Here is a 19226-nt window from a genome sequence, read left to right on the forward strand (position 1 = left end):
GCAGTTTATTTGACTGCCGCAAGTGATACGACAATCAGCTATAACTTTCAAAATTTGCGCCAATCTTAATATCTGTTGGTTTGTAGCAGCGCTTCGCGGTTGGCCCACGCGTTCGCTCCACCGCATCGCCTTTGGCTGTCGCGAATGGCCAGCTCATAAACTGCGGGTGCGAACATTAATAAAATCGGCAAACCTTCAACTCGAACCACGTATCGTATGGTGGTCATCAAGTCGCCGCGTGGCTCTTTCTGCCTAAAACTGTCTCAAAGGTAACTTCTGCCGTAGTAATGCCTTAAAGGGATCACGACATGGCTTACCAACAAATCGTGGTTTTACGTTGCAGCTACTATAATCGGATACAACTCAAGCACGAAGCAGCAAATGCCCCTCAGAGGAACCACTCCTGCCAATGGGATCTGCCGATTCCCCCACTGACCGATTATTGCCCTCTACCCACCGACCGATTTATTTTGACTGCAAGTGTGAAATCGCTTGGGGTGACAGGTGAATGGAGAATAAACACGGCTTAATTGGATTGTCCGCGGCGTCATGAAAATCGGTTAACGCCATTGGCTGCGGGGCCTCCTTTGAGGAGCATCTGCCGCTTAGTTCTCGAGTTGTATCCGACAGTACCCCCGACATTATTATTATTTAAAAAATCAAGTAGGACTCTACTCGCGCATTTGAGCTTGATATTGCAATTAGAACTTATCGGCTCTAAGGTGTTGCTCTAAGCGCCTCTTCATGGCAGCGACGGCCATGTTGAAGCAACCTGAGTGACATCATGACCCGACAGCGGCGCCGTCGTCTGCGGCAAAACAGCGTGTGCGCGTGCGGAGCAGACTGCGAGCTACTCGAGTCCGACCGTGGCACATTGTGGTGGAGTCGCCGAGATAGGTCAGTAGCTAGGCAGAAAAGAGTGAGGCCTTTGTCCCCTTCTCGTGGGCTGTGGGCTTCTCAGCGCAGCCTCTCCAATTTCCCCTTTCACCCTTCCGCACTTCTAGTCTGAACTGCAAATAAAACCCACTTCCCTACGCGCAGTTGTCTAGTTCAGTCGCGAGCAAGCACGTTACCGTCAGCTTAAGTCATGAAGAAACTTAAGTAGTCAATGAGCTCATGTTTTGCCAAGTTGTCCCAAGATGTATAGTTAACAATATGCAGTAAAAGCTTGAGTCTGAAAGTGTCATTACCCCGGCCAGACGGAGAACACCGTTTGCACGTTCCAAAGGGGTGTGGCGAGAAGGGTAGGTTGTTGCCACGATATGCGCTAGCGAATAGGTGTCTTGAAATTCCGCTCATGCATTGGCCGCGAGTTTTCCTAGAGATATGGGATATATTTCTACTCAGCTGGCGTACTTCCTTGTTGTCGAAGCGGGTCTGTTAACCTCCTCTGAGGTTTTGTTGTCCGCAAATCAAGCTCCGTGTATCGTGGCGTTACGCTGTGAAAAATGCAGCGTTCTTCTAAGGGTTTAATAGATCGATCGATGATGGACAAAGGGGACAGAAAGAAGTTTCATGGCGCTCATAAAAAAAAAGAGAGAGAGAAGACGCGCCAGATGCAGTTTTATTTTGTTTTATGTAGTATTCTCAAAAATATAAAGAATTTTAATTCTTCAAATAACTGTCCTAGCGCACAGTCGGCACAGTTTTGGTCTAATTTGTTGTTGCCTCAGAAGCGATGGCACCCACGGAGGTGTATAGGCCAGGATTTGGTGCAGATCTAAACAGGAGAAAGTCATCCAGGCTTATCTCAAGCGGGTCATAATAATAATAATTGGTTTTGGGGGGAAAGGAAATGGCGCAGTATCTGTCTCATATATCGTTGGACACCTGAACCGCGCCGCAAGGGAAGGGATAAAGGAGGGAGTGAAAGAAGAAAGAGGTGCCGTAGTGGAGGGCTCCGGAATAATTTCGACCACCTGGGGATCTTTAACGTGCACTGACATCGCACAGCACACGGGCGCCTTAGCGTTTTTCCTCCATAAAAACGCAGCCGCCGCTGTCGGGTTAGAACCCGAATACTCCGCATATGTAAGCGAGCGCCCTAACCACTGAGCCATCGCGGCGCGGTGGTCATAAATAAAAATTGACGATTCCGGGAAAACGAATTTTGAGAGAATTTGAGAAGATTGGAATGAAATTCGAGGAAACAAAGAGGGGACGGATAAAATAAATTAATTAAAGTAATAATCATAAATAAATAAATTTTGAGAGAAAAGTGTAGGGATTTTACTACAGTAAAAAGAAGCATTTTTTTCTTAAAAAGTGAAACCGAAACAAAGGTCACTGTTTTTAGCGTTTATTGTAGGATCTGTTGTTTTGTGTATTGTTGCATTTTTACGCAGTGATTTGTGAGTGGTGCAGCGCTCCAACGCCAGTAATTAATTTGCAGTTGCCCTCACCTCAGTTTTTTCCCGATGAACCAAGCCACAATCAAATAAAAAGAAGAGCGCACACGTTTGCCCCTTGTCGTCTTTGCCAGCTGGACGTGAGCCAAAATAAGCTGGAATATGTTGCGGTAACATCGGCCAAAAAATTATTCATATGCAAAAAAAATAATAACCTGGAGTTACGACCGCGCCCTTCAAGGACCTCGCAAATCTTCAACTTCATCGCACATTTTTCTTATTGAGCGCAGCGCTGGACGGAAGTCGAAATGAAAACAGCGCGGCACGGTTGTCATAATCGGCGCGCGTCGGAAGAATGGTGTCGTAAGGAGTGAGATCGTCTATCTCTCCGATTCCTGTTTGGCAGAAGCGGAATGATCCGTCGGTGAGGGCCCCTGACACGGACTTCACGTGATCTCAGCTGTCTGTGTGTCTACTACGCCGGCGGTGAGAGTGGAGCCTCGTGTGTTGTTGCTGCCCGGCCGCCCTTCGTGGACGCAGCAGCACGCCAAGGTGAGGCTGTGCGTAAACAGCGGCTGGGCGCCGCTGGGCCCGCTCGTAAGCTTTCCCCTTCGCGAAGGACGGCCGCACAATCACCGCGAATGCAAACTAGCGGGCCGCTCTCTTCTTTGATATCCGAGAGAGCGAGCTGTGTAGGTATGCGTGGTCGAGCGGCTGTCAGTGAGTCACGACGTGTCGTGTGTGCTGCGTGCAGGAGGCAAGCTGCCGTCTCTCGGGTGTCCCGTTTTCGGCCCCCCTGACTACGCCTCGGCGGCTTGAGGACTACGTAGCCAAAATTCGAAGATGGCAGAAGCCAGAAGTGCCGTCGCCGGGCTGCAGGTCCGCGAAATCGACGACGAAAGGGATTCCTGCGGGATCATTTTTCGGGTATGGCTGAAGACTGCCGTCCGGAAGTATCACCGTGTCAGGTGAGTGCCGCTTTTTTTTTTCTCTCTCTCTGCCCTGTCAACGCGGAAGGAACGATGCAACGGGGCTGTGACGTGTTTTAGCGATGCCTTGTTAGCGAGTCGAGAGCATTTTCGCTTTGATAAGTGGACAAAAGAGAGCCTTATCAACTGCGACGCCTTATCGCAGCGGTGATGCGCGCATGTTGCAGTGATGCGACCCGTGCAGCTGGTGTGCGCAATGCTGTTGCAGCCAGGAACGCGTACTGACAACTGACTTACGTCGTGCTAAATGCCTGATTAGTTAGCGTGCACTTTGAGTATGATACTGCCGCTTTTAATGCATTGTGCAAAGTAACAAAGTTTCCTTGATAGTGGAGCACGATTCTCAGAGATCACTTAAAGGTGAAAAACAAAGCTCGAGAATGGAATAAGTACCGGATTAAAAAAAAACACCAGGAATTCGTCGATTATAAGACGTTGATACTCAGACGCCTGCATCGGTTGAATCGAGAATAAAAGCTGGGCTGTATTCGCTTACTTCTAGTCATCAAGCGCTTTTGTTATCCATGCATGTCACCGAGTACGGCTGTATAGCTGTTGTTGACATTCCTTGTTTTTAACACGCTGTTTATTTACGAAGATGTCAAACGTCGATAACTCGAGTAGAAACTTCTTTCGACTATTGGAAATCTGGCTAGGAAGCTCACTGCCGTGTCGTCGTTGCATCTTCTCTAAAGCTTAAAGTATCGCCTGGAATCCACCTAACGTTATGATGAATAACGCTTTGTCACCACTTTTCAAAGGAAGGGTAGAGTTCGCTTATATTGCCCTTCCTTTTTGCTTCATTATTGCACATACAAAACTGATTAACGTTTTTGTTATGCTCAAGAATCGTCTGGAAATCTGGCTCTAACTTGGCGCTTATTACGATACTGTTGTTTATTGTTTTCTGTCCGTCATTGATCATATTTTTCTTTACAACTGACTTGGTGATGAAGATGCCATTTACTGCTAGCTCTAATGGAATAGTGATGTCTGTGCAAATGTTTGTGACATGAGCACCATTGTACTTGCCAATAATGAACACTATTGTTTCACAAAGACAGTTTCTTGTCGACTTCCTTGAGGCACATTGACAGCCATACCTTGTAGGCTGTCATTGGTTGTAGCCAACGTCCTGAATGCAGTTGTGATGGGTTGTTGTTTAATTCATTTTCTAAAGTTGCCTTTGATTTGAATGCAGTTTGTGGGTTTGGAGGGTTTCTTTGGCTTACAATAACAATTGATGCAACATGTTTGCATGTATTTGAAAGGCTTATAAATCCCCATGTGCACAAATTTGAGTGAATGTTTCTACTGAAGTGCCTTGGTTGCTTGTTTTTTAATTCCTGCACTTTACTTCCCTTTTCCTTGCAGGAATTCCATCAGCAATGGCATGTGGCCAACTTCTGTGTACAATATTTGCATCCTCTGTATAATCGTTTTCCTCTTTATGCTCTCGGACATTGAAGTTGCAGAGTCAATCAAGGAGTTATTTTGGGATACAGGCGACAAACTTCACGTGCCTCATGGTAAGCTACGCACTCATTATGTGCTGCAGCTTTCTCTTCTAGTGATAGCTTTTTAATAGTGTATTGTCTATCTGTAGATTATCTAGTGGGGAAAGAAAAATGAACATAATTGGAGAGCAGTTGAACTTGCTGCTTTCAAAGCCTCCTGGAAACCCATGCTTGGCTTTGGCGGCACTGCATCTTGGCATGGGCTTTTCACTATTCGTATGGAGTGCATATGTATTTCAGGTAGTTCTTGAAATTGACCCTGGCAGTGGTTAAATTTTGAAGCAGCGCCTCTCTTATAAGAACACTGACATAGTTTTGGTGGCTATAAGTGACAGTTTCCAGTGGCAACTTGATGGCTATATTACACACACATGTATGCACACTCCAAAGCAACCACATAATGCACTGCGCTTTCCATGTATAGAAATCTAAGTTGCCCTTATGATATTTTGTTTAAATGGACTGGATCAGGTTAATCCAATCAAGTAAAATCTGGAGCTCATTGGAGCTTCCTGAGCACCTGATTTCATGAACAGTAAATGCTTAACTTACTAAGTGTGCAGTGTTCAGTGTTCAGTTGATAAAAGGCTCAAGCGAGCAAAACTAGCAGCATTACTATCATATAGTACTGCTGAAAATACTGTACGAGCGTTTTAGTTGTATCAGAATGACTAAGACTGAGCAGGCCAGATATTCATCTTTCCTGCCAACCTCTTTGCTTTTCCTATCAGTAAACTTGCCTCTCTCTCTTGGTAGGAACTGAATTCAGTAGAGTTTATGGAAGGAACAGCTACTCAAGCAGGTTGCCAAAGTTGTACTGCTTGAATGCGATGGCTTAACTTGGGAGTTGTTGTCATGATGTCAACTGAAAGCCTAGAAGGACGCTTGCTGAATGCTTGGTCACAGTGGGGATAATGTGATGCAGATAAAGTGCAAAAATATTTATACTGAGATACTTTTGCATGATAAAAACTCCTAGGGCTTGGGACTAATGTGAAGCCCTCCATTATGGTGTGTTTACTACCTGTGTATAGGTTTGGAATATGAAAACCACTTATCTAAGTCATTGAGGTTCCTGCATAATTTGGTTGCTAGGCACAGTCAGTTGGAACTTCTATGAGGATTGATCTTGCTAAATGTTTTGCAATGGCAGTGCTGCTGGAGAGGTTGCCAATACAACGAATGTGGAATTATTTGGGTTAGAAGTCCTGGATTGGCAAGTGAAGAATTCCTGACTGACCTCTTTGTGCACACTATTGTACTTGAGAAGAAAAAAATGTACCTGGAGAGCACTTTCAAACCAGCACAGTGTGGCATTGGTTGCTGTGGACTTGATCATAGCCATAGGGTGATGAAAACTACACGCTTTATACTGGCCCCTACGGAAACCGTTCATGAGCAGTGAGTGTGCAGAGTAATTCTGTTGACGGTTTGTATCCATCACCAAGGCATGCGGGCAAAAATGAAGCATGCTTTTTGCCAGTTATGAACATGCTATTGCTGTTTCCTTGCACGCTTTTTCACTTTTGTGCTTTTGTTTCAAGTCATTGTGACCATGTTGAGAAGTTACTCATTGTAGGTTCCATGGTTTTTCTCTTGTTTTCAGAATTGCCAGCCACTGTGAGGGCCATTATTGTTGCCGGCTTCATCAGCGTGGTGCTTTCAGTTGTATTTATGAAAGTTCGTCAGATAATACTTCGCAGCCTACTAGCCTACAGGGGATGGATGTGTAAGCCCGAGATTTCTTTTGTCACCATTGCTAAATTTATCAGTATAGCTTGCAATTATCCTTTTCAGTAAGTGCAAAATCCACTTCTCTTGAGCAAAAATTCTAAATTCACTCACTGCAGTCAAGCCTTGTTAAGCAAGCACTCTAAACTTCCAAATTATTTTTGCCGTTCCGGAATTTTTTTACCAGGATAACGAATTTTAAAATTGTTAATTCCTATTTAAATTAATGGAAAGCAGTTGAGGCGAGAAAATTCATGCGTGTGTTTCATTAACTTGTGCTTAAACAAAGTGTGTTGGATCTCTTAGTGTGTTGGTACACTAATTGCAAATTGCAGGAAGTACACTAAAACTGACTTCATTAAGGCTGTTTTTGGCTGCACGTTGATGTCAGCCACATGTCATTGATGCCATTGTATTGATGGTTTTTTATCCTGTGTAAGCTTGCAAGGTGTTGCTCAAAACGCATAGGCTTCTAGCCGTGCCTCTGCTTGATCATGAATAGCAGTGCTAAATCAGTTAGTGATGGCTAAATGCATTAGCCATAGTTTTTAGGGCTAGAGCACTAGGACAAATGTTATGCAGACAAACTCTGGTGGTGCTTTGTTCACTCAACAGATGAGGCGGCGAAGCCCAGTCAGAAGTACCTGACCATGTTGTGGTGCCTGACTGTCCGGGTGGTCAGTGGCTACCAGCCATCATTGTACAGTTGTCAGCGCTCTCTGCCAAGACTTCCTGTGCCACCTCTGCACGACACCATTGAGCGACTGCTGGACTCCCTCAAGGCGATCTGCACACCTGAGGAGATGATGGTTCTTGAGATGCAGGCACAGGTGATTGATTATTTTCATGACTGCACCTATTGTTGCCATTTGTGATGGTATGGTAGGATAGCTTTTTTTTTTTTGTAGAGAGAGTGCAGTCGCCATCTGTGTCACCACATGATGGTTGGCATATGGCAGCGAAACACCTGTTCGTCACATTTTGCATAGCTAAATTTGCCAGCGTGGTTTTGTATTGGCCTCAGTTATACAATAGTCAACTGCGTAAGGACAGGAAAATAGAAGATTCCTCTGGTTCTTTGTCATTTGAAACCTTCATGACAATTGCTCACATCTTGCCTTCCCAGCAGCTAAAACAATGGGACCTGTAGGTTTAGGTGTACCATATTTACTTTGTCAGATACTTTGTCATTGAGATATTTCAACATTGTTCCACTTTTTGTTCAAGGCTGCGTTCCTGAATCCTGCCTCTCTTGCGAAAGCATAGCAGTTTAAGGCTGCTAGTCCTCTGTTCTTTGAGTACAGAAAAAATTTCAGCTTTAGAGTCCCTGTATAATTAATATGTTTATGTATCAATAGTCAGCATGATCAACTCATTTTTTCATTGTGAGCATATGAGGGGTACACTGCTTCATATCTTCCAAGAAGTCATTAGTGTTACAACAATGAATATAGCTAGGTTTGACATTATTATTTTAATGTGGTAATATTAGAGTTCTCATTCATGAGAAAAGCTGGCATGTGTCCATGTCATGAAAAAGTACGTGGCTCACCTGCCATTGTGGGTAGATGGCAACCTGCCCAGCATGGCTGGTGGCAGTGAAATTAATTCAAATAAATTCAGCGGAGTTGCCACTTGCCCACCGTGGCACTGTGCATCAGCTCATTGGTCAAGGGATAGATAGCTTCCCGAAGAACTGTCTGTGCAAAAATGATCCTTATGGGAGCTCGGGAAAAGTAACCGGGGTTTAACAAGCCCCACTGGTGGCTGTTTTTGAAACAGCCGCCTGCCAGGTCAGTGCCGCATCGGTTGATTGCTGCACCACTGCGCCAGTAGTGGTATGAGGACTCCCCGCGATGTGTGAATCTACAAAAGAGAAGGAGTACTTGCGTGGGAAGGATCTCTAATGCTATCGCATTGTACTCTTAAGGGTAGGCTAAGCATTGTCCAAGATTTTTTTGCTTGTTCAGAAAACCATGTTATATTTGGCATTTTGCACAAGGAATGTACCAAATGTGGCTTGGAATGTGTGGCTTGGAATTATTTGAGTGTGCTACTATGTTATTATTTTTTTCATGCAGTGTTGTATATGTTATGGTCTTAGAGCAGCACTATATCTATATGTATATGCATGTCTTGTTGATCTTATTGTTGCTTGTTTTGGTTAGAAATTCGAGTCTACCTTGGGCCCTACGCTACAAAGGCTTCTGTACCTACGTTCCTGGATCTCAAGCAACTATGTAACAGAGTGGTGGTAAGTGCACTCACAATCTAAATTACACTTCAAAACACAGCACCTTTTGGTATGACATAATCCATAACACAGGGCTTCCCCCTTTTCAGCTAATTTGGGTACATTTGCCTCTTGGTACTGAAATAACTTCACAAATTTTTAAATTTCCTTTTGTTTTGGTGGTCTTTAGATGCAATCATTTTGCAATACCTTTATAATGTCAACTTGTAGGCTTCTTGGAAGTAAAACCTCCACTTAGTCAGATCCTGACCTTTTGCTAGAGCTGAACTAGTAGTAGTTGTAATCTCGATATTTTTACATGAGGTCTGCAAGGTTGCTTATTTAAGGTATCGCTTAGCATCGCCTATCAAGAGCGCAAAAACCACACGTAAAGGCTTGATTTGCAAGCTGCAGTATTGCTATGCAAAACCGACATGCAATATATAATAATTATGCAATATAGTTGCACTGATTATTTGAGCAGTAAAAGTGTAGACTATATGAATAAGAGGAAGTTATTCAGACAGGTGCGATGACATAAACAGTGGACACAAGTTATTCCTAATAAACAAATTTTTTAGCTGTAAGGCATTGGGGTCCATAATTAGCACAAACTTCTTGTAGCTAGGAGCTATTTATTGATGGCCTGCTTTTATACACAACTGGTACCATCATATTAGTTTGTCGTGATAAAGCTTTGGGAATGGAATTATATGTCAACTGTTTAAAAGCTTCTGGAGTATAGTATAGTAATGCATGTTAAGAGCACAGCGAGCACCTTGCTTCTGAATTGTGTAGGTAGCTGTCTTATGTTGATAAAGTAGATGTCTTAAGGTACAGATAGTTTTATACCTTAATTGCGTCTCAAGTGAGATGCTATATGCTGACTTTTTATTGCTGATAATCATTGGCTGTGTTGCCGCAGGAGGTAACCAGTTAACCACTTTATTTTTTCTATGTCACGGTTTCAGGGAAAAGTACATCTACTTGAGTAGTCGCATGCCCCTAGCCATCAACAGCAACTACTATTGCTTCGACCAGAGCTATGCACATCCATCACGCATTCAGTCCTCAAGGTATGTATGCAGTAAATTGGTTCACAGGTTTGCAGTGAATAGATAAAAGTTACGACTGTTATGAGAGGTACTGTTGAGTATGTGGACTGTACATATAAACACAAATCACGGTCATCTTTTGCACTGTAATATGAGTTGGGCATTCTTCAGTGATGCCTGGTTGGTCTGTGGTAACATTCAGCATGTCTCGTAACTTAGTTTATTTGAAAGGAACAAACACATTGGGCCATTCCTGTGTATTGTCATCAGTAAAGGATGAATTTTAAGTGTTATCATTATTTCGGAACATCACTACTGGTTTATAACATCTTCAATGCGTTTAGAACTAAACTTGAGTACAAGTCCGTGCACTATGTGAGGATGAAGGTAACAGTGGTAATGAATGAACCAGTCTAAAGTAAATAATAAATTTCGTTGCTGCAGTACAGGGAAATAAGCAATTGTCAAGCACCGAAAGGACCTAATAGCATAGGTATTGAACTGGAATTTTTTTTCTTAGTTATCGAAATTTCAAGGGGTGCAGCATTCAGGCAGCTTGGTACAATGTAGGTATGTTTGAATTTTCCTCTTCTCTTTTTTTACCTTTTAATAAATTCATAATAATAGGTTGGTGTTTGAGGTTGTGCTATTGTATGCATATATTTGAAAAACAACTTCCTTATTGTCATCGCCATTGATGCAGGTGTATTATTATTTTGTAATAGTGCAAATGCACCTACCTTTTCCATGCTTTGAAACTCTTACAGTGAATATTCTCAAATGCCTGTCATTAAATCCAGTAATCTTACTTAGTACAATACTATATAAGAAAAGACACTTGTTTAACAAGGCAATAGTAGGGTATTTTTCATGGTTGTTTTCAGGGAGACAGCTTGTTGTAGATGACATTGAACCTTAAATGTTCAGGGTCAGTGCTGTGTTGGAGCTAACCAGTGATTTTAGTGAAACTTAAATTTTCAGCAAACCTTGAGAAAACTGCTTATCACCAGAGTCACATCGATGTTGTGCCACAGAAGGTTCTGAGTGGTTGAGTTGGAATAGTTTTCTGTAGATTACAAATTCATATTCATGCTTGAAATGGTTAATCCCAGAGGTGCAGTGCTGTAGGAGTGAAAGCCTACCAGTAATGCTAAATGTTAGTGCTGTAAAGTTTGGTCGCATGATGCTTATTGGTACTGTAGAGAGAGAGAGAGAGGTCTGTTTGACAAGAGAAGCGGAGAGAGCAGCCTGAGGCTGGGCTATGATTTTCTGGCCTACTCCGAAATTGGGAGAAGGTGTGAACAGAAAAAAGTAATGGTATTACTGGCGACGATGTGAACATGAGAGGTTTGGTGCTGGTATTGAGCCTTACTGGCATTAGCCTTTTTTTTAAGAGGGGATTTAGTGTCTGTGTGCAAGCTTAATGCTTTTCATCTGTGATGCAGGACTGCAGTGATGATCCACAACTGTCTAGTCTTCAAGCGCCTGATTGACAGGGAAGAACTGCAGCCCCTTGTGCTTCGTGGTACAGTTCCTATCTGCATGTCTCAGTACGAGAGGCTGTTCTCAACCACCCGGTGAGGCTTTTGCAGCATGCAGTGCTTTCCAGCAATTGCTGTATTGTTTAACACATACGAAGTTGATGGGATCAAAGTAATCGGAAGCAAGCTAGTGAAAGAAATGAAGTGAAACCTGAGTGAACCCAGCAAGGCCTTCTGGGTCCTAAAATAACAGGAAACGTTATCTTCCTCCTCTTGGCATTTAGTCAGTGTGGCGACCTGTGCAATACTTTGGAAGCACCTTTGTCAGAGCATATTATGGCCTTGACAGGAAATACGTCAAATGTGCAGGTTTTTGGTGAGGTTGGGCAAACCAAGGAGTTGCCATGGTTATACATTCAGGATAAACAGTGCAGTAAATAAGTTTCATTAGATAACACATTTCTTTCACTTTTGTCATTTACAAACAAACTCTGTTTGCTTGTTCTTGCCTGTTCTTTCAGGATACCTGGTGTGGATGTTGATGAACTCTGCCACTACAGCACAAGTGAATCCAAAGTGAGTTGAGTGCCTTCGCCTGATTTTAGAGCTCCGCCTTGCTGAGAACAAATATTTCATGTGAATTGTGTTTAGTGAAAAAAACGTAAATTCCTCACAAGAAATGCTCGACTCTTCATCTTCTCTTCTTTAAGGGACACTGTTATTGTTCTCCGTGAACATAAATTCTGTGGCTCTTTCTGGATATGCTGACGTTTGTCGGGCAGTGATAGACTCATTTATAGCTAATAAAAGTGGATTTAGAAGTATTGCCAGTCAATTCAAACTCTCAACGTCCTTCCGAAAAGGACTGGTTGCCACTATTTTGAAGTGATTAGTGGTGTAACATAGGCTCTGGGATCCATGCTCGAGTATGACTGTTAATGCATGCATTTTTCTTAGAGAATCGGTCTGTGATGGCGACACCTGTGTTTCGTTTTTTGTTATTTTCTAGTGTATAAAAGCACCCTCTGAGAGTGGTGTGAGAGTACCTTATCGGTACAGGCCAAATTTTGTTAGTCATTAGTGTCCCTTGAAGGCCTCTGCTCCCAAGGAATGGGGTGCCTCGCCCAACGAGTCATACACCCACAGTCAGCATAAGAGCTGCCGGTTTATTCCGGACCATAACAACGCTTCCCAAGGGGCACAAAATAGAATGTAGCGGCAGAGCACAGCATGAAGGGAAGGCTCTCGAGAGTACAGTGCTATGGCTGCGGCGCAAAACTGGCACTAACTCCTGAGCAGTGCAGAACAAAAACACACTGCAAAACGAATGGGACAAAGCGGCACAGATAAGGGCTTGAAGCGGTACATGAAACCTGGCTGCTTACGTAGTAACGACTCGCTCCTACCAGCTATTCCATCTTCAGAGATGCCACTTCCATGTTCTGTCTGGGATAAGGTGCCGCTTCGCTGTCCGTGTACTACCTCCCGATGGCTCGTACTCGCCACCGAAAGCATAACCACCCCCCAGCGCTGCTGGGGGGTGGTTATGCGGTTATGCCCGCAGTGATCACATGAGGGGCTCCATCACTATCGCGTTGCAGTGTGAAGAATACCGGCAAGGCCCTTATCATTTTGTAGCAGTTCTTCTTTGACACTCCCGACAGTGTGCACACAATAAGGAGTTGATGGAAATGCAAAAAACAGTCATTGTTGCATTGTTCCTAATTTCAAAAGCAGGTGGCCATTGTACAACCATTCACGAAATAAATTTGCTGTGATGCAGGTGGTTATTGGCAGTTTTTTCAAGGTCACTCAACAATTAAAAATTTTTTGATCCCTTGAAATTCAAATTAACAAGCTTTTACTGCAGAATTAGTAGCTATATGTCATATCCAGATGTATTTACATGTTTCCATCTCTCTTTAATGTCTAATACATGTTTACAGTGTGAAAGCCTGTGCACATGAATATACAGTGAAAGCTCGTTAATTTGAACCTCGATAATTCGAATTTTCGGATAATTTGAACTAGACTACTTGGTCCGGCCAAGGTCCATAGAGATCTGTGTATAATTCGAACAACGCGCCGCCGCATCTGGGTGGTTTAGCACACAGCGCGTGGCCAAAAAAAAAAAGAAAAGCACCTCCGCATAGTTAGAGGCTGTGCACGTCCTAAACGGGGACAGAAGATTGAACCAGACAAAACCGTGGAAGAGTGGGTAAAGCCTAAATGGCGCCATCGTCGGCATGGTGGCCGGTGGCGCCGGAGGGTAGGGGTTGGTGGCCGTTGTGGCGGCTGCCTATCCTCTTTCCCCGCAGCCTCCGAAACTTGTAACTAAATACTCGTTAATTCGAGCCCTGTTAATTCGGAAATACGGATAAGTACTGTCGGCGTGGTCCCAGCAAAACACCCATGAAAGGCTATGACTTTGGATGGCCGCTACAAATTACGTGCGAAAAACTTTTTTCCTTTGCGAGTGTCGTCCATCCTTCCATCCATCAGTCTCCAACGGAAGCACGCAGTCAGCCGCGATCATGACGCCAGCTTTTAGCATCGTTCGCTGCTAAAGGCGTTTGTTGCTATCGCACGTTCCAATGATTGAGTGGCAGTTGACTGCGTCCACCCCAGTCTCCAATGGCACGATAAAGGGCGACCCACATGGAGCATTTTTCTTGCGAAAAACTGGCGTCCGGCCGCCGGGCAGCCTTTCGCCGCTGATCAAGCCGGGCTAGATATGTCCACCCGGCGGTCAGCCGCTGGCCAGAAGCAGCCAACGTGGGCTATGGACCAATCGGGGCGCGACCGCGTCTGACTTCCGCCCGCTTCTACAACATGGCCGCACCTGCCGAAGCGGCCTCTCGCTTCACCACGAACTCGTCATTGCCGCTACACTGTGTCTCATGTTCACGGCAAACAAAAGTCACACAAAGGTTTCGCTTTGTCTGAAGATGCCCGCAGCACAAAATTTCAGCGATGAAAAGCGTTAGATTTTCAGAATTTCTGAATTTTCAGAGCTGCTAGGCTTAGCGACTATGTGTCGGTTGACGTCAGGAGTTGCGGGAGGTTCAAACAGGTTAACTATTTTGGTTCAGAAAGGGGGTCACAGAGAATAATTTGTCCTGTTTGTTGTCATTGATTAAATAATTGCTTAATTTTAAATGCACAGCTGTTCTTTTCAGCGTTTTACCAAGCATATGGAATCACGCTGTTTCTAAATCCTGGTGACAGTGGTCTGGTGGCAGCCGCCCATTTTCCGCCGCTTCTGGTGTTTCACGGGCCGCTTAAAAAGGCTTGCACAACCGGACAAGCGCTGGCGCTCTACCAAGTTCGCTTCCCCCTCTTGCTAGAGCTAACCTCAAAAAGTAATGATGTTATCGCTGCGCAGCATCTTGGCGCAGTGCCAAGAAATGCGTTGTGGACGGTGACGGTGCGAGACAAAGGGAAGCGTTAACGACTGACGCTTTTTTTTTTTCAAATTCTTAGACAAAAATCGAGGTTGGGTGGGTTCATTATGCGAGTGGGTTCGTTATGCGAGTAAATACGGTACATATACCACATATACCGTAATGCAAATGGTTCTTGTCATTTTTTTCGAGGCCATTCGATAATTCGAACATCGGATAATTGGAACTTTTTTTCCCAGTCCCATGAAGTTCGAATTAACGAGCTTTTACTGTACCAGCAAATTACTGTAATGTTTTCACTCTTGTCGGCTCTGTTCAGGCTCTAATCAGTGATTCATATTTTTTTGCAGCATGTGATTCTGCAACACAAAGGCTTTTTCTACAAGCTTGATGTGTATGATGCTGCCAACCAGATTCTCTTCCCCACAACACTTGAACACCAGATTGAGTGGATAATGGAGGATGCCAAAAAACACACTGGTATGTGTCCCCCGCATGTTTCTCATAAATCAACATCATTTATTGTTCGGGGCAGACAAAGCACCTATAAATGGCTTGCATTATCCTTGTCGGCTCTTATGTTCTACTGCAGTATAAGATTAACGCTTGTGCCTCAGCTTCCACTACCTGGTTGCATGTTAGTGTATCGTGTTCTTTTTGTGGAGTGTTCATAGTTTTGTTTTTAAGCTGAAGTGACTATGAAGAGGTGGTGGAACCCAAAGCGTCATGCAGGTTTATTTGTGCAACATAGAAGGAAATATCAATTGTCTCATCGTTTAATCACATGATGCACCTTGTGCCTTCATGGGCTTTCATCCTCGCAGTAATTGATGGTATGTTTCTAATGATGAAATATATTTCAGAGCCACTGATTCTCATGCCTCAGTCTTCATGCCTGATTCTGCTATGTTTACTGCAGCTGATATCTTCTGCTTTGAAAATGTCCCATATTTTCCCCAATATACCTTGTCAGAAATGAAGAGAAGTAAGAAAATTAAAGATTGAATTGAATCACTTTCCAGGGACATGTAATTGTAGCTGCTTGTCTTTGCTATATCTTAAAAAGTGGTCATTGTATTTGACTTCCAACACTGGCCATGTTTTGGTTAGCTAGTACTGTCCACGTTTGACTGCACTTGCTTGTGCTGTCACCATTTTCTGGCTCGAGTATTTTTGCAGAATGTTGGCTGTAGGAACGGAATGAAAGCATCATTTAACAAAGCACCTTCAAAATTCAAGATGAGGTTTCACCTCAGTTAAATTTATTGGTAGCATACTCTGTATGTGGAATGCTTAAGTTTGGGCAATGTAGCTGTGAGACACACCTAGTTCATTTCTCAATACCTTATGGTAAAGAGAAAATTATACAGTGTTTGGTTGTATTTTGGCATTGTAAATTATACAAGGCTCTGTACTGTTTCCTCCATTCTACTGTTGAATTGATTTTCTCAGGCTTGAACTACTGAGGAGAGGGAGAAGCAAGGTCGCCAGTTGTAAAATGCCTTAAGCAACTCCTTTTTAGATTTATACAGAAGACTTCCGTTAAGGTGAACTTTTTTCAGACAAATTCTCGGATAACATAGAAAATGTGAGACCATTTAGCTGATTTCTCATATGACTCAGTGTAGAAAAAATCCACTTTAAGAAGAACCGTTTCACGTGTGCTTCGGTTAATATGAAGTTTCGTACCGACTGCGAACCACGGCTGCCAAAGCTAGCACACCTATTTGCGCCAGCTAAGTCCATTCCATTCCCGAAAAGTAGTTAGTCATACAACCAAATTCTAGAAGCTCATGTACTGTGCGATGTCAGTGCATGTTAAAGAACCCCAGATGGTCGAAATTTCACTGCGGCATCCCTCATAGCTTTAGTCGCTTCAGGATGTTAAACCTTCATAAACCAAAGTGAACACAGACTTATCTTGTTTTGACAAATAATAAGTACAGTGACCGGCAACCTCCTGCACTTCATTTCACCTCTTGCCAAATTTTCATCCTTAGACTCATCGAGACTTCGAGAAGCAATAAAGACATGTGACGGTATTATCTGAGCCTAAAAAGCAGTGCACACTCATTGAAAGTTGTAGCCAGAAGGCCCAAAAATATTGTCTCACAGCTTTGACTGTGACACCCAGGGCTAGCTCTTTGTTTTCGTCAAAACACTCGCCAGGGCTTCGAGAGGAACGAATGATACGTGGCGGAGTAATATGGTTTTGTGGGCGCGCTACTTCCACAGCCTCCGCTGCATTGCTTGCTATGTATGAAACAGAGTATAGCGGAGTATCTGCACGACTCTGTGCTTCTATGCAAAAAAGCACATCCCCACAAGATGGCTTCCGCACACCTTTGTGCAAAACTGTGGGCAAGCAGTCTTGCAGGATCACGCTTTCTTGGGCGCTTGGTGTGCCTGCCCGTGGAGTTGGTGACGGCTATACTTTCCAAGGAGCGAGATAAGAGGTAGACACACGGCTACCCTGTTGGGCACCATTTAGAGCAGAATGGAAACCAAAATTGGGGAAAAAATACACACAAATAGCAGCTGCTTTGGGATACAGTGAGAAAAAAAACAGACCGTGAAAAACAAAACTAGACCAATGCCATTTTCAAGTAGGATAACGTAAGTTTGTTTCATGCTCTCAGTCTTCAGCTCACTTCTTGCTTAGTACACGAAATGTTCTGCTGTTTTTTGCTGTGTTGCCAACTGTCCTCTCACTGCATGGCCATTTTATGTATTGATTTCATGTGACGTATATCTGGGCACTTCTAGCATGGCACTTCTGTTAAGATGTCTGATAAGACTGAACAAATTTAATCGGCCCTTCAGTTAATCTTAAAGGGAGTCTACTAAGTTTTAAGTTATGAAATGGCCTTTATTTATCCTTGAGAATAGAAAACTTAGTGGCTTCCATCGTACCTGTATTGGTTAGGTTTCGCGTAATTAGTAATGAGCGCGCATCTTTTTCACCTCACTAACAGCTGACGCTTCACAAAACTATATATGCACCTTAAAAACAGCTGGCTGCATTGTACTGCATTTTCTTTCTTCTTTGGTCTTTCTTAGCCAGCGAGGCAGAGGCAGCTCTGGCAGCGCTCACCACCCTTGACCGGGCAAAATGGGCAAAGATTCGACAGAAGTATTTTTCACGTGGCATCAACAGGGAGAGCTTGAATGCCATTGAAAAGGCAACATTCTTCGTAAGTACTGCCTAAGTTTTCAGAACTTGCTGTGAATCTAGATTTATCGTATCAATGGGTTATGCATTTTTTTCTTATTTAGCAGGCCTTAACGGGACTTTAATATCTTTATTTTTGTTATAATTACCCTAAATGGTTGCCTATATAAGGTGCACTATGTGCTGCACATGGTGTACCGCTGCACTTTGTGATAAATTCTACTGTATGTATTTTTTGTTTAAATTACCTTGCTAATTTAGTAGGCTAACTTGAACTTAGTCAGGTCCATTGTGTTCATTTAAGGCTCTAGTTGGTTAGAGACCTTAGACAGGCTCAGTGTATTTCTGGCCAGAACCGCTACTTTGACTTTTGACGAACCTGCCTCGTCGAGTATTTTTGAGCTGTTACGAGGATTTTTGAACTGATCGCATAGAATAGGCTCGTAGTTACCATTGGGGGGGGGAACAGGTGACGGTATATTGGCTCTGGCAAATGCCTACATCCGTCTAACTTAGGAGTGCCTGCCATGCGGCCCGCAGAGGAACAGTGTAATGTGGGCCATGGAACCATGTTGGGTTGATGTGTGGAAAGTTGGAATTTTATTGTTCTGCCATGAATGATCAGATCGTGCATTTCGCTCGGAAGTTCTAGTGACTGTTCAGCAATATTCAATTATTTCCACAAGGTGATGCAGTGTTAATAGTATGGCCAGTATAACTATGTTTGCCACTGTTATGCAGTCCGTGCCATATTTTCTAAGCCCTGGGAGGCATAGGTTGTAGCTAGCAAGCACAAGATTGCATGGCATATCAAAGAGCATGTTGTCAGCATGCTGCATCTGTGCAGAGGTACAGTAGAGGATACCCATAAGGCTAGCAACTTTAATCACAAAGGATAACAGACTCTGGCTTTTGAGACTGCATTTACTGTATGGGTAAAGAAGAGGGACCAGGATATACAGTAATCTCTCGTTATAACGAAATCGCTTTACTCGAAATATCGCTTTATTCGAAATTTCTTCCGGTCCCGACCCAAACTCATGCATTTTAAGCCGCATTACTCAAAGTGAAGGAACAGCTTGACCCGCTTAGAGCGAAGTGGCGAGCAGAGGCATTGCCGCCGCGGCGGCGACCTTTTTGCGCCATGCAGTGACAAATTAATAGCGCCAACGAATTAGTCTCAGGCAGGCACAGGACAGGCCACAAAAGTACCAAACCTACGACCGATGACCTGCCTAGCAACGGGTACCAAGCGAGTGCCGAGTGCCCCCAGCTGTTTGCAGCGGATGCGAACGG

General features: G+C 43.7%; 1 protein-coding gene across 4 annotated transcripts in view; it reads left to right on the forward strand.

The window, feature by feature from the left end:
- The window catches only part of LOC144093519 (carnitine O-palmitoyltransferase 1, liver isoform-like), a 114248-nt gene that overhangs the window by 75654 nt on the left and 19368 nt on the right, over positions 1 to 19226 (forward strand). For 2 of the 4 annotated variants that reach the window (XM_077626989.1, XM_077626988.1), the window contains 11 exons: positions 2755 to 2900; positions 3103 to 3316; positions 4712 to 4866; positions 6461 to 6583; positions 7201 to 7415; positions 8754 to 8839; positions 9790 to 9894; positions 11319 to 11450; positions 11876 to 11930; positions 15109 to 15238; positions 17819 to 17952. In XM_077626989.1, the coding sequence (XP_077483115.1) occupies positions 3192 to 3316; positions 4712 to 4866; positions 6461 to 6583; positions 7201 to 7415; positions 8754 to 8839; positions 9790 to 9894; positions 11319 to 11450; positions 11876 to 11930; positions 15109 to 15238; positions 17819 to 17952 (1260 nt within the window). In that variant the 5' untranslated portion in view covers positions 2755 to 2900; positions 3103 to 3191. Of the gene's footprint in view, positions 1 to 2754; positions 3041 to 3102; positions 3317 to 4711; positions 4867 to 6460; positions 6584 to 7200; positions 7416 to 8753; positions 8840 to 9789; positions 9895 to 11318; positions 11451 to 11875; positions 11931 to 15108; positions 15239 to 17818; positions 17953 to 19226 lie in introns of all 4 variants that reach the window. The other 2 variants (XM_077626990.1, XM_077626991.1) reach the window with 2 other exon arrangements.

Source organism: Amblyomma americanum, chromosome 6 (genome assembly GCF_052857255.1).
Source record: "Amblyomma americanum isolate KBUSLIRL-KWMA chromosome 6, ASM5285725v1, whole genome shotgun sequence".
In the NCBI taxonomy this organism is placed as follows: domain Eukaryota; kingdom Metazoa; phylum Arthropoda; class Arachnida; order Ixodida; family Ixodidae; genus Amblyomma; species Amblyomma americanum.